At 34.3% G+C, this 15,111-nt stretch overlaps 1 protein-coding gene across 6 annotated transcripts in view; it reads right to left on the reverse strand.

Moving 5' to 3' along the window:
* The window catches only part of MPDZ (multiple PDZ domain crumbs cell polarity complex component), a 170,578-nt gene that overhangs the window by 89,810 nt on the left and 65,657 nt on the right, over positions 1-15,111 (reverse strand). For all 6 annotated transcript variants that reach the window (XM_063080257.1, XM_063080259.1, XM_063080262.1 and 3 more), the window contains exons 8-10: positions 11,447-11,656; positions 8,892-9,006; positions 8,461-8,549 (exon numbers count right to left, since the gene is read on the reverse strand). In XM_063080257.1, coding sequence (XP_062936327.1) covers positions 8,461-8,549; positions 8,892-9,006; positions 11,447-11,656 — 414 coding nt within the window. The remainder of the gene's footprint in view (positions 1-8,460; positions 8,550-8,891; positions 9,007-11,446; positions 11,657-15,111) is intronic.

The following is a 15,111-nucleotide window of genomic DNA, read 5'->3' on the forward strand; positions in this document are numbered from 1 at the left end:
CGCCAGATGCAGCTGTCCCAGAATTGTAAGCCAAATAAAACTCTCTTCTTTATAAATCACCCAGTCTCAGGTATTTCTGTTACAGCAACACAAAATGGACTAATACACCCCCTTTTCCCCATTTTCCCCCATAACATTTTCTAGAATTTTAATTTTACTTTTTCTGTTATTATGTGGTTTATGACTGTATGCTCCAAAAATAAGATCTGTGTCATCTCTGCTTACAGTAGTGTCACCAAAACATAGTGCTGTCTACACAGTAGATATTCACCCCAAATGGGATGAATAGCCATTGGCTCATACAAGGGCTCTTCAGAAAGTTCATGGAAAAATAGAATTAAAAGATAATATGAATATTTTCATGAGAATTTTTTGAAGTATCCTCATATGTCAAAGATTTATTTGTAAAGAAAATTCCCTTTTGGGATAGATAAGTACACACTACAATGCCATATTTTAAAAAATTCATAAAATCACAGTAAAAAGAATTTGGAAAAATGGAACAATAGATTTAATGTTAAACTCGGTCACTGATATCCTTTTGAATTGTGAAATGGCTATAAAATGGTTGTATAAGTGTCATACTTTTCTAAACGCAGTTGTTGGCCACATTAGACACTCAAATATTTACTAAATAGATGAGAATTATAAGATCTAGATCAGTGGTTTCCAAGATAGAATTCCCTTACAGTAGAGGTTTCTGGAAGAATCTAATGAAACTTCTAATTAAACATTTCAAAAAAGCATTTATTTCATATGTGTGTGTATTATTTTTCCTAGTGGGGCTATTCAATTAAAAATCTATTGACCTTTGAAATAGATGATAATCTCATACTTCGTGGGTACCTTAAATCTTGCATGCTACTTCCGAGCTGACAACACACATATCAGACTCTTCTTTCCCCCTATCTCCACCTTGCTGATTCCCCTTTGGAAACACTAACAAAATATAATAAAAGAGAAAATGCTGCAACAAAACTGGAAACCAAAGAAGAACAAAAGTCTCTACACCAGTAACTCGGAGGAACTTCCATTAGAAATGGTCGGGGCATGACTAGATTGAAAGTAGGTCAGTTGAATCTCTGCATGTCTGGTCTATAAGAAGAACCTTCAGTAAAAATCATACAATACCCTCTCATTAAAAGGAAGTGGTCAGAAGTTACATGTGGATCTTAACCAGTGACTGCAAGAAGCACACCAATTGCTAGAGGCCACACCAAGCTGGGAGCATGCGGCAGCACGAATATTACTTATATGTAATGAAAATCATCTTAACCGCACACACACAACTCCAACTAATTCCTGGCTATCACAACAAACACAGAAAACAAATCTACATCATAACAAATTATTACACAGAAGTAAACTTCCTCCACGGTGATGTTCAACCATTCGCTTCCTCTCCATTTTGTTAATCTACAAATGAATCAAGTGAAAATACAGAAAATTTAAACTTTCCCTTTCCATCTTGCTTTGTCAATATCTGGACTGTCTGGGAAAAAACTCACACAATCTCCAGCAGAACCCATTTCAACTCCCATTTGTACAAGCACAGCTCTTTCTGAGAATGACCCTCACAGAATATGGAATAAGAGACCACAGTCCAAAAGAAGGTATGTACAATGAAGCATCGCTGCACATATTTTCTCATGAAATTGTTATTGCAGTGAACGGTAAAAAAAGATATTTCCTGAAATGTCCTTTCAAAATGATTCAGATTTCATTGTCTTTATGAAAGTAGGCATTATAGTTACAAAGAAGAAACAAGTATCTAGCAAAGAAAGAAAGAAAAGAAAATGTTACAATGAAGGCAGTCAGGAAGATTTTAAATAGTAAAAACAAAGTCAGGGAATAAAAGTCAGGATCATGCAAATTTTCCATATCTCAGAGGAAAAATATAAACAGATAAAGATGATCAGAGAAGTAAAACTGGAGACACTTGGGCTGATCTAGGAAATACAATATACTTATGAATTAAAATCCAATATACTTATGAATTAAAAAGAAAAGAAATTAATGAGAAAAAAATACTTAAATGATTAGGGGGAAGGGAAAGTTTCCTGAGTCTACAAATCAAAGAGGCACATGAAAAACTAGAAAACTAATGAAAAAAATCTAACACCTGGACATATCCTGGTAAAATTCCTGTATTTCAAAGATCAAAGAGAAAAAAAAATCTACCAGCCTCTAGGCAGCAGAGAGAGCAGACTATCTATAGAATCTGTGGTAGAGAAGTTATGAACCAAGAGTTTTATATTCAGTGTAATGTATGTGAAAATGAAAATGTATGTGGTTGAGATGCTATGATTATTGGTATCCTATATCAAAGTGAGTTGTGAAAGGGGCCACCATGCAGAAATTTAAACTAGGTAGTAAAGAACTATAATTCATAGACATTTAGGGCATAAAGGAGGTGGGTTATTAAAGGATAGGAAAAAGTTAAGAGCAGAATTTTTTTTAAAAAGAGTGCTGTAAGACCCCACCCCACCTACCCAGGCATTTTCCCCTTGACCTTAAGTCAGAAGAGTTGAATCATCTGCAGTAAGGGAGTATGCACTGGATTGTGTCTAAGTCCATAGTGAGGATGAGGAAGAGCTGTTTAGCTGCTTTGACAGTGGAGTAAGAGAAAATTGCTGTTATGTTGAGACCTGCTCATCTCCCTTACTTTGGGCACAGATGAGAGGAGGGCCACACATATGAGAAAGCCAGGCTCAAGTTATTTTGAAACCTGAGTACCCCTTGGGAACGATGTGACCCTAAAGAGAGAATCTGTGCAGGAGACTCTGAGAAACCAGGGACCAAAGAGAAGAAGAGTCAGCTAAATGAAAAATCCATTATCTGTCATTTGTGGAAAGTTAAGTCAAAAATATCCATTGGGCTCTTCCAAGAACCCAAGAAGGAAAGTAAGAGACAGCAAGTTTTAACCACCTGCCAGGCTCACTCAGCACAGAGCCATCTTACAGTAGTACTAGTCAAGGACAAAATGTCCCATCGTCCTACCTTCTCTTCCTTCTTTCAACTTTTACACCACAGAAATGACAATAAGAGGGTGAGGGAACAAAAGAAAAACTAGGTGGAGAAAGACAGACTGGGTGGTAAACTGTCTATCCCTAAGTAAGCTATCAGATCATCGCAGGGTCCTGAAGGGCCAGGGAGCAAGTCTGCAATTAGATTACTGTTCAGTATGACAAATTTTTTTTTTCTTAATTTTATTTTGTCGATATACAATGTGGTTGATTATTGTGGCCCATCACCAAAACCCCCCTCCCTCTCCCCCCTCCCACCCAACAATGTCCTTTCTGTTTGCTTGTCGTATCAACTTCAAGGAATTGTAGTTGTTATGTCTTCTTCCCCCCCCCCCCCCCGGTTTTTTTTTGTGTGTGTGTGTGTGTGTGTGTGTGTGTGAATTTATTTATTTATTTTTAGCTCCCACCAATAAGTGAGAACGCAGTATGAGAAATTTTTAATTACTAAATTGGGACTGTGTTTGGTGATTCTGATTAGCCATAGGGATTAAATTCTCTAAGAGTAACCTAAGTCATGGGACTTGCTTAAGATTTCTTCCAGGAGAAAGCTAAGAACCTTCCCCTTTAAAAATTAAAAGGGGCAGTTGATGACAAAAATGTTGTTATTTAAGATTATACCCACTAAGTTCTCCTTATCCAATGTATCTGTTATCCCCAGATGAATTGTCTAAGTATAAAAAGTCAACAGAAGAGGTTCTCAGACACCAGAAGTTTAGAAAGTCTACCAACTCATCCTCTTCCCATAAAATTTACTCAAAACACTTTAGCCAAATGAGATATTAACCAGATTTAAAATTCAACGCAAGAAAGTTGTGGCATAGAAGATCCAGTACTAAGCAACAAGATGAGTAAAATTCAAATCTAAATAATACTATTATATTAAAGAAAAAAAAACTCAAGTGTTTCAAGATGTGGTCCTTAAAAGAAAAGATATACAAAGTGGTATATAACAACCTGTTTATAACAACAAATAACTGTAAACAACATAACCATCCATGAATAAGGCTGCCTAAATGTATCATAATATATCTATTTCTGCTTCTATGACTATGACTCCCAGGTATATTTTTACGTAAAATAGAAAATTTAAAAATATAGACAAATATAAAATGATTCTAATTAAATATAAACATATGGAAATTTTCTGAATTTTAATCCATAAACTATTAGTAGTCATTTCCATAAGAAGGTTTTGTAACCATGTTAAAATTTCATATTCATAAACATCAAAGACAAATATTAATCTAAAATAAACATGTTATTTACTATCATGGTATTAAAAAAAAGAAACAACTGGAAAAAAATCTCAACATTGAAGTTCCATGAAAATTCTTAAAATGCACACAGAACTTTAGGCTACTTTTCATTTGCAATAGATTTTTATTGCACAACTCTTTAAAAATGAAGTTTTATTAAGAAAAGTCTAATGTGTATGGTTTTGTTTACCTAATAGCAATAAACTCCAAATATGTAAAAAAAAAAAAAATACATTTCATTTATTTTTAAAACCTGATTAGTTGGATTTTAAAATATATTGCTTACCCAAAAGTCAGAGGATGGTACTAGCACAGAAGAAATTGCTATAATGGAATAATCATGGACCTTTAAACCTGGACTTCGGTTCAAATTTCTATCATCTATAACATGAAAATATGGTTACCTACTTTCCCAGAATTACAGCGCACGGCTCTTTGTACTGGGAAGATAGTCAGGAGCTGGTATTATTGTTAATGGAGTAAAGAAGCAAGTATTAAACATGAAAACCCCAAGGCTTCATGGGGGCAGTTTCTGCTCAATATAATCACACCCACGCTACAAATGAGCCAAAGTCACTGAAGCTGAAATTAGGTTCCCCAGTTAGCTCTGGTCACTTTTAACACAGGCAGGGAGTTAAGAGGTCAGTTCAGACTCAATGCTACCACAGGCAAGAGTGAACTAGGTACAAGTAACAAATTGCCCATGCTTTATCTCATGAAGAGACCCAACATCCTCACAATGTGTAGTTCAGATACCACAATCAACAGGAACAGTTATACAGGAGAAATGCCAGTTGGTACAACTCACACAACCCAGCCCCTTAGCACACTCAATCTAGATTGCTGAGCCCTCCTCCAACACAGCCTATATGTATAAAGTGAGAACTTGAACTTATTAACAAAGTCACAGAATATCAAAGGCAACATTTAATACTTTTCCTTATTTATATGGTTGTTTAATCATGTTTTTTACATCAACTGTAATTCCATACTGCTTTTCACATGGATCACGGAATAGCAAACTAAAAAGAATGAGTGTATGATTTTATCTAATGGCAAGTTTGGTCAACTTCTTAAAAAACACAACAGTGTCTTTTTGTCAAATAACTGTTATTTAAAATACTAACACATAAAATGTGGGGGGGCGGGGTTGGGGGGACCATTGGATCTATTCCTTGCCCCTGTCATGCCTATAGTGAAACCCTAGAAGTCCAAAGGACACAATTTGTAAAACAGGAATCTTACAACAAAATAGTTTTAAGTTACAAAGTGACACTTCCTTAAAATGGTAAGAAATAATTTCTTAGTGTTCTCACCACCTCAACAATTACAAAATAAAAATAGGTTATAGCTCCAATAGCTGCTGTCAAAACAAAAATTGAATGGACAGACTATAGTTGTGAAAATGCAACTGAGTGTGCAGGACTTTTATACCAATATCTCATAAGTCCACAAGATGGTGCTATTTCACACAAAATTAATGCATGATCAAAAGCATTGTATGACGTGCCCCAGGAGATAGAGGAACTTCAAATTTTGAAGAGAACGCTGCTAAAAAGTAAAAATTAAAAATCAGAATTTTAATGACAGTGAAGACAAGTGATTTTATTAAAAGCAAGACAAAACTACAAAGGAAGGATGCTTCCATCTTTGACTCAACAATTTATTTTATCACTGACCTTGCCTAAGGGGAATTACATTTGAGATTCCACTTATATAAGAAAGAAGATAATTGACAAGTTTGGAAGGATGCTATCATAAGACACTTTCAAATATGCAATCATTTTCGGCCCTCAATAAATATCTGTTTAATTGATTAAACTGCACTTATGTGCTAAGTACATACCAGGTATTTTAAATAATGTACTCATTTGTTTCCCCTAAAAATTTTGGAGATGAAGAAATTAAATCAAGAAGCTTGCTATATGGTTAATAATTATCATAAGATCCAGCAATTCCAAGCCTAAGTATATACTCAAGAAAAATGAAAACATATGTCTACATAAAAACTTGAATATTCATATATAAATGTTCATAGCATTATCCAAAACAGCCAGAAAGTAGGAACATCCCAAATGCCCACCAATTGATGAATGGGCAAATAAAATGTGGTATATCCATACAATGAAATATTACTTAGCAATAAAAGGAAATGAAGAACTGATACATGCTACACCACGGATGAAGCATGAAAACATGATAAATGAAAGTCAGTCACAAAGGGCCATTTACACAAAATGTCCAGAATAGGCAACCCTATAGAGACAGAAAGTACACTGGTGTTTCCTAGGACGGGGAAGATGGGGAAATTAGCAATTAGGAAGTGACTGCTAAAATGTTCTAAAATTAATTGTAATGAACACACAAGTCTATGAACATACTAAATGGGTGAACTGTATGGTATTCGAATTATATCAATAATTTTGATATAATTTTCAAAAAAATTTTTAAAAGCTTTCTAATGAATTAATATAGATAGCTGAGGCAGAAAAAGAGAAAACTAGCTAAGTTTTCTATTTTTAATTCAGCATCAGATATAGATTTTGATTCTAAACATCTATTCTTTCTCTCTCCCTCCCTTTCCCTCAAAATAAGAAATGTACAGAGGTTGTCACTGTATGGTAAAATGGAGATACTCTAAGGAAGCTCATTTCCAGCATAGAACCAGACTAGGTGGCAAGCACAATTTGGTCTTTAGAGTAGATTTGCAGAGGTGAACAAGTGTAGGTAGGAGTTTCACAGAAATACACCCAAGAAACTCAGGGAGTTTGCAATGTAGACTCAAAGAGCAGAGATAATGGACTCCTTTTTTTTTTTTAAATTGTGGTAGAAACCACATAACATAAAACTTATCATCTTAAACATTTTAAGTTCACAATTCAGTAGTAAGTATATTCACATTGTTGTGCAACGGATCTCCAGAACTTTTTCATCTTTCAAAACTGAAACATTCTACCCATTCAAAAACAACTCCACATTTCCTCTCCCCAGCTCCTGGTAATCACCATTCTACTTTCTGTTTCTATAAGTTTGACTAGCTTAGATACCTCATATGAATGGATTCATACAGTATTTGACTGACTTATTTCACTTAGCATACTGTCCTCAAGATTCATTCACGTTGCAGTATGTGACAGAATTTCCTTCTCTTTAAAGAGTGAATAACATTCCACTGTATGTGTTTACCACATTTTGTTTATACCTTCATTCATCTACAGACATCTGGGTTGCTTCCATTTCTTGCCTTTTGTGAATAATACTGCTATGAACAAGGATTACCCTACCTTAATATCCTACTTTCTTACTATTATTGAGATTGCAAGGGAACAACAGAGATTTAACTAAGCATAAGCAAATACCTATTAAGATAAATCTGCATTATCCAAGATGTCCTCTAAAGTATATTAATATTTGTTTGGGAAAAGAAAGATCCCACAATTATGAAAGTTTAGGAGGTAAAAGAGGTAAACAGGTTTCTCTACTGCATAACTTCTCAGAGTTTGCAGTTTTTTAATGTGCACTGAAAATCCCTAAGAGACCATACCGTACACAGTTTTTCCTAAACTTATTTGACTAGGAAACTCTTGTGTAGGTTCTCTTGAACTTGTGTTCCAGGGAACAGTATGGGGAGTCCTGTATCAGCTGAACACTGAATTGAAAGATGGATGCCTTTGAACACTACCTTGAATACCCATATGCTTAAAACACAGCGATGTTACTACAATAACAATGATGAATTGATCTAATTAAGAGAGGTATTCTTAGAACTGAAAGGAGCCCCAGCCATGAAGCCAACATTAACAGTATCATTCTGCTGATGTTAAAATTGCAGACATCTCAAATTCAGGTCCCAGTACACAAAAAGTCACATCTGGTATTTACCTTTGGAGTGTCTGCAAGTAAAGTATAAGTGTAATATTAATGTTACAAATTCATTATAACCAGAAATCAGATATATCAGAAATTATTAAAGAAAGAAGTCTTCCCTTTATAATCGAGATCAAGAAAGCTTTTATTTTACTTCCACAAAAAGGGTAATCGTAATGATGACTTCAAGTCACTGAAGCAAGCGTAAGTTAATGTAGAGTTAACTATAGTACCCCAAACTAAGTAAACTAGGAGAATGCAATTCTCAACCATTGAAAATTAACAAAGCTATTATTAAACATGTAACTTACTGCTATAATTTGATCTCCAATTTGGATTCTTCCATCATGTTCAACAGCACTGCTTTTAGTAATACTCTTTACAAAGATTCCTGAAGGTTCTAAGATTAGAAATAGGTTATTTTTCACTATTTACATAGCACATTCAAAGAATATCTCTCCTCTGTTCTCCAAATATAAAGCCATAATTTTTAATAATTATATAGCAACAAGCCACACAAACAAAACCTCTAGTAGAAACAGGCTAGAGATTAAGACAATTGTTTTCTCTGCCTTAATTAAATACAATATCAGTCACCCACAATAAGTTATTCTTAAGGAAGTTTTCAACCAGTTTATCCAACAATACGAAAATATGTAATATTGATTCAATATTTCCTAAGTCACAGATAGATACTAGAAGCAATTGCCAAGTTTAAAAAATATTTAATGTTGAAAATTACCTAATTTTTTATCTCCAATGTAACCAGCAATGGTAATTCCTAATCCCTGGACATTTTTAGTGAGTTCTACATCAAATGTCTCATTTTCTTCACTTTTCTGAGTAGAAGCATCAACCTAAAATAAAATTGATAAATAAGTATACAGAGAAATAAACATGTAAGATACGTTCAAAAAGCCACAGCCTAAATTTAGAAATAATATGAAGTAATGCAGTGCCTGGGAACTCATGTTTTGAATTCAGATCAACAAGTTCAAACCTAGTTTTGCCACTTCTCCTTTCTATGCATCACTTTGCACAACTGTCTATCAGGAAAAAACAACCAGTCCAGATGCCATTTATTGAGCAGTTGTATGTAATAGGCACTTTACTCATCCTAATTCATTATTCCTTATAAACAAGTCTATGAGGCAGGTACAGAAATTACATCAACTTTTCTCTGGGGAAACTAAGGAACATAAACTTTTCCAAGGACAAACAGCTAGCAATCTGGTAAAGACAGAATTCAAATCCAGACAGTCTGGATGTAGAGCCCCTGCTCTTAAACGGTACACAGTATGTAAAATCACTAGTAGAATATAGGGGCCACAGTGCCCACATATTAGTTGCTATTATTATCTTTAATTTAAAGTTAACTCTTACATCATAAACATGAGTTAATCAATCCTACAAATATGTTATTAATAGGCTGATGAATTATTTTGAAAACCACTCAAATGCACCAAGAGCATTTTAAATTGTCCTTTCATTTGTTTTGTAAATTAAGTCTTTAAAGAAAAGCTATATATAAGGTAAGTGTGCCCTGTGCATTGGCATCCTTCATTCCTGGAATGATAGCTGAAAGCGGGTTTCTCAGATGTCAGCCTTCTCTAACATGTTGATTTGTTATTTACTGTATGTTGGACTGAAGGGCAAGGGTTCCTAAATTAAGCATTAGTGGACTGGTACAATATGTCATCAATAAGCTATTGGTACTATGTATTATTAGTGTGGAGTCAGCGGACTCTATAGAAAATCCTAAGAAGAGCACAACAAAATCAAGGCTACAGGTTCTAAGAGACATGCAGGTTAGGGCTAGCTGACAGCACCTTCTGACTTTCTTTAAACAAACTGTGACTATACCTCATTGATAGTCCATCTAAATGAGATATAATTTTACAGTAAAGTTTGATTTATTTTTTTGTATTGCACATAATTATCTGTGCAAACTTAGCAAAAGTTTAAAGTTTAGATAATTACAAGAAAATGACAGGATGAAATCTGCTTCAATTGAAACAAATGTGTTTTCTATTTTTAATAAGACTTATGCAAGTGCTATTTTAGAGGGTGGCAATTTGACTATCGAATGGTTTTAAAAGGGGCACAAGCTTCAGAAATGATGATATGCACAGAATAGATATTTTTCTAAGCTTTCAATTACATCAAGTGGTTTTCGGTATTGCATTCATTTATATATTGCTGAATAAAATGTTTTGTTTATCACAAAGAATGCCATTTAAACACTTTCATAAACAAGCTTTCTTTCTTTACTTCTTTCTCTTTGCAAAAAATAGCAACCAAACTCAACCCTAAAAACAACAGAATCATGGAAATTTCAAGTGATCTAATAAAGTTTTAAAGCACTGGTGCAGGAAGTTAGAATAGTAAAATAGAATTTGCAGGAACTGGTTGGAAAAAACTTTAACAGAAGAAAACATAGATGTTTTTTAAATCTTTGGGAAAGGAATATAAAATTTGCGTATGCAATAAAGCTTATCTAGCAACTGGATGCAATTCTCTTCTTAAATATTTAAGACATTTCCGGATAAAATTACTTCTTTTAATATTTTATCCACTGTATACTTGTGACCTGTAAACAAGCTGAGATAGCCACCACCTTTCAATAATTTTGACATGTTCCAGCTTTTTTCATATCAAATTGAAGACAAAGATGGAATGCTATGCTTACGAATAAAGCTTCTGTTATAACACCAAAAGCATAACTTTTGTTTAAAAAATTATATAACTGGGTCAAGAATAATGACTACTCATTGCAAATCTGATAACAGTTCTAAGACATACTTTAGAACAGTAACATTGAAAGGTTTTAGTAAGCCTTGTTTCCTCCCACCAAGCCTGCCCCCACTCGTCAACCTCCAAACATTCAAAACAAAAGCACTAAAAAGAAAACAGTTGAAAGGGAATAATTAGAAATATGACCCACCTTACAGAAAGCCTTCTAATTAAGAGACAGAATTAAACATTTTAGGTATTAGTAGCAAATAGTTCTTTAAAATTTTATCCATACTTCAAAACACTATCCTCATACATGTGCTGCTTAAAGAAAAATGTAAAACAGTAATCTAGTATATATAAGCAATCTATTTTTCAACTGTTTTATACAGTATTCTTGATTAATAAAACAGTATTAGTGCTGAAGCATCCCTACATTCGAATTCTCTTCTATTCTTTGGCACTAAAATATGAACATTAATAAATTCAGTTTCTAAATAAACACCACTGTTATCTGAGTGCTATTTTCTCTGACTTCCACGTTAACTGTTTTAATCTACTTACCCGCATCTCTGGTGTAGAAGATGGGGATGAGGAGAGGGTGATGCCCAAAGAGGTGGGTGCTGTAGGTTCTTCTATGGCACCTCTTGCAATCATCAACTTCACTCTATTTCCACACTGCCTAAGGACCTGTGCTACCTGCTCACTGCTCATTCCTGCCAGATCTGTGTCACCAATCTTGAGAATGTGGTCTCCACTGCATAATCGTCCATGCTGAATAAAACGAGTTTGAATAATTAGGCTATTATTATTGTAATTGCACCAGAGAAATCCTAAATGAGGAAAGGGGAATAATATACTGCATGTCCCCACTCATAAGGGAGAGCTAAAAAATGAAAGAAAGGAGAAAGGAAGGAAGGAAGAAAAGAAAGAAAGCAGGAAGAAACAAACAACAATCACAATAATGGTTGAAATAAATGTTGAACTTTCAAAAGGAGTGAACAGAACTGTAGTTATTAGAGGTGGGAAAGGGGAGAAGGGAAAAAAAATTGGTTAAGAGTCACATGAATGATTACATTTTGTAAAGATGAGTATAATAATTGTCCTGATTTGTTCATCATGTATTGTACGTAGGGACTGATATTCAACTCTGTACCCACAAATATATATAATCAATTTTGTTTCAATACAAAAAATTGTAATGATATGAATTACCAATCATGGGACATTAACATGTGGTTGTAAAATTAACTGTCTTCTGAAACATCCGAGCATCATTCAGCATGAAATTCACAAATATTCCTTAAATCAAAAGTTGATATGAACTTTTCATTTTGATTTTTACTTACTAGATGTAAGAAAAAAATGCCTGTAGTGATTTTTTTTGAGGGACAGAAAAAAGAAAATGCCACTAAGCAAAGATGAAGTATGAAATAACAAAACTTAGAAATGAAAAAGGTGATATTACAACTGACACCTCAGAAATACAAGGAATCATTAGAGACTACTGTAAACAAGTATATGCCAACAAATTTGAAAATCTGAAGGAAATGGATAAATTTCTGGATACATACAAACTATCCAAATTGAGACAAGAAGATATAGAAAATCTGAATAGACCAATAACAATAAAAGAGATTGAAGCTGTTATCAGAAGACTCCCAACAAAGAAAAGCCCAGGATCGGACTGGTTCATTGCAGAGTTCTACCAAACCTTCAAAGAGGAACTGATACTAATTCTCTACAAACTGTTCCAAAAAATTGAAAGAGAGGCCATTCTCCCAAACTCACTCTATGAGGCAAACATCACCCTGATACCAAAACCAGACAAAGATGCATCAAAAATAGAAAACTGCAGGCCAATATCCTTGATGAATACAGATGCAAAAGTCCTCAATAAAATACTAGCTAACAGAATACAGCAACACATACACAAAATTATACACCATGATCAAGTGGGATTCATCCCAGGGATGTAAGGTTGGTTTAACATATGCAAATTAATAAATGTGATATACCACATCAATAAAAGCAAAGACAAAGACCATATGATCATTTCTATAGATACTGAAAAAGCTTTTGACAAAATTCAACATTCTTTCATGATAAAGACTCTCTACAAGTTAGGCATAGACAGAAAGTATCTTAACATAATTAAAACCATATATGATAAGACCCCTGCCAATATCATCCTGAACAAGAACTAGACAAGGTTGTCCACTCTCACCACTCCTATTCAGCATAGTGTTGGAAGTACTAGCCAGAGAAATCAGAGAAGAGAAGGAAATAAAGGGCATCCAGATTGGAAAAGATGAATTCAAACTGTCCTTGTTTGCAGATGATATGATCCTATATATTGAAAGCCTAAAACCTCAATAAAAAAAAAAACTCCTAGAGTTGATAATGATTTCAGCAAAGTTGCAGGATACAAAATTAACACACAAAAATCAGTAGCATTTCTTTACTCCAACAGTGAACATGCAGAAAAAGAAATCAAAAAAGCTAGCTCATTTACAATAGTCACCAAAAAAAAAAAAAAAAAAAAAACTTAGGAATAAAGCTAACCAAGGATGAGAAAAACATCTATGAAAAGAACTACAAACCACTGTTGAGAGAAATTAAAGAGGACAGAAGAAGATGGAAAGATATCCCATGCTCTTGGATTGGAAGAATTAACATTGTGAAAATGTCCATATTACCCAAAGTGATCTACAGATTCAATGCAATCCCCATCAAAATTCTAATGACATTTTTCTCAGAGATGGAAAAAGCTATCCAGACATTCATATGGAATAACAAAAGACCGTGCATAGCCAAAGCAATCCAAAAAAAAGCTGGAGGCATAACACTACCTGACTTTAAACTATATTACAAAGCTACAATAACCAAAACAGTATGGTACTGGCATAAAAACAGACACGGAAAATGGAATAGAACAGAGAACCCAGAAATTAACCCATATGCCTGCAGCCATCTGATCTTTAACAAAGGCAGCAAGTCTACATACTGGGGACGAGACTGCCTTTCCACAAATGGTGTTGGGAAAACTGGATACTCATATTTAGGAGAATGAAACCTGAACCGTACTTCTCACCATATACCAAAATCAACTTGAAGTGGATTAAAGAATTAAATATACATCCTGAAACAATAAAACTCCTTAAAGAAAACATAGAGGAAACACTCCAGGAAGTAGGACTGGGTACAGACTTCATGAGTAGAAACCAAAAGCACAGGCAACTAAAGGAAAAATACACAAATGAGATTATGTCAAACTAAAAAGCTTCTGCACAGCAAAAGAAACAATCAACAGAGTAAATAGACAAACAAAAGAGTGGGAGAAAATATTTTCAAAATATACATCTGACAAAGGATTAATATCCAGAATATACAAAGAACTCAAACAACTTTATAGCAAAAAAACCCAAATAACCCAATTAAAAAATAGGCAAAGGAGCTGAATAGGCATTTCTCAAAGAAAGATATATGAATGGACAACAGACACATGAAAAAATGCTCAACTTCACTCAGCATCTGGGAAATGCAAATGAAGACCACTTTGAGATACCATCTCTCTCCAGTTAGGATGGCTAATATCCAAAAGACTGAGAATGATAAGTGTGGAGAAAAAGGAACACTCCTACACTGTTGTTGGGGCTGCAAAATGGTGTACCTTTATGGAAAACGGTATGGAGGTTCCTCAAACAACTACAGAGAGATCTACCATATGACCCAGCTATTCCACTGTTGGGAATATACCCAGAGGAATGGAGATCATCATGCCGAAGAAATGCCTGTACTCCAATGTTTATTGCAGCTCTATTAACAATAGTCAAGAGTTGGAACCAGCCCAAATGTCCATCATCAGATGAGTGGATAAGGAAATTGTGGTATATCTCCACAATGGGATACTACTCTGCTATAAAAAAGAACAAAATACTACCATTCCCAACATGGATGGACTTAGAAAAAATTATGTTAAATGAAACAAATCAGGCACAGAAAGAGAAATACCACGTTCTCACTTATTTGTGGGAGCTATAAATAAACAAATAAACACACAAACAAATAAAGGGTGGGGGGGAAGAAGACACAACAATCACAAAAATTCCTTGAACTTTTTAAGTCAAGTGAACAGATATGATGTGGGACAGAAGGGAGGGGGTGGAGAGGAATGGGTAAAGGGACATGAAAATCAACTGCAATGTATATTGAGAAGTAAAATAAAA

Source organism: Cynocephalus volans, chromosome 16 (genome assembly GCF_027409185.1).
Source record: "Cynocephalus volans isolate mCynVol1 chromosome 16, mCynVol1.pri, whole genome shotgun sequence".
Lineage (NCBI taxonomy): Eukaryota > Metazoa > Chordata > Mammalia > Dermoptera > Cynocephalidae > Cynocephalus > Cynocephalus volans.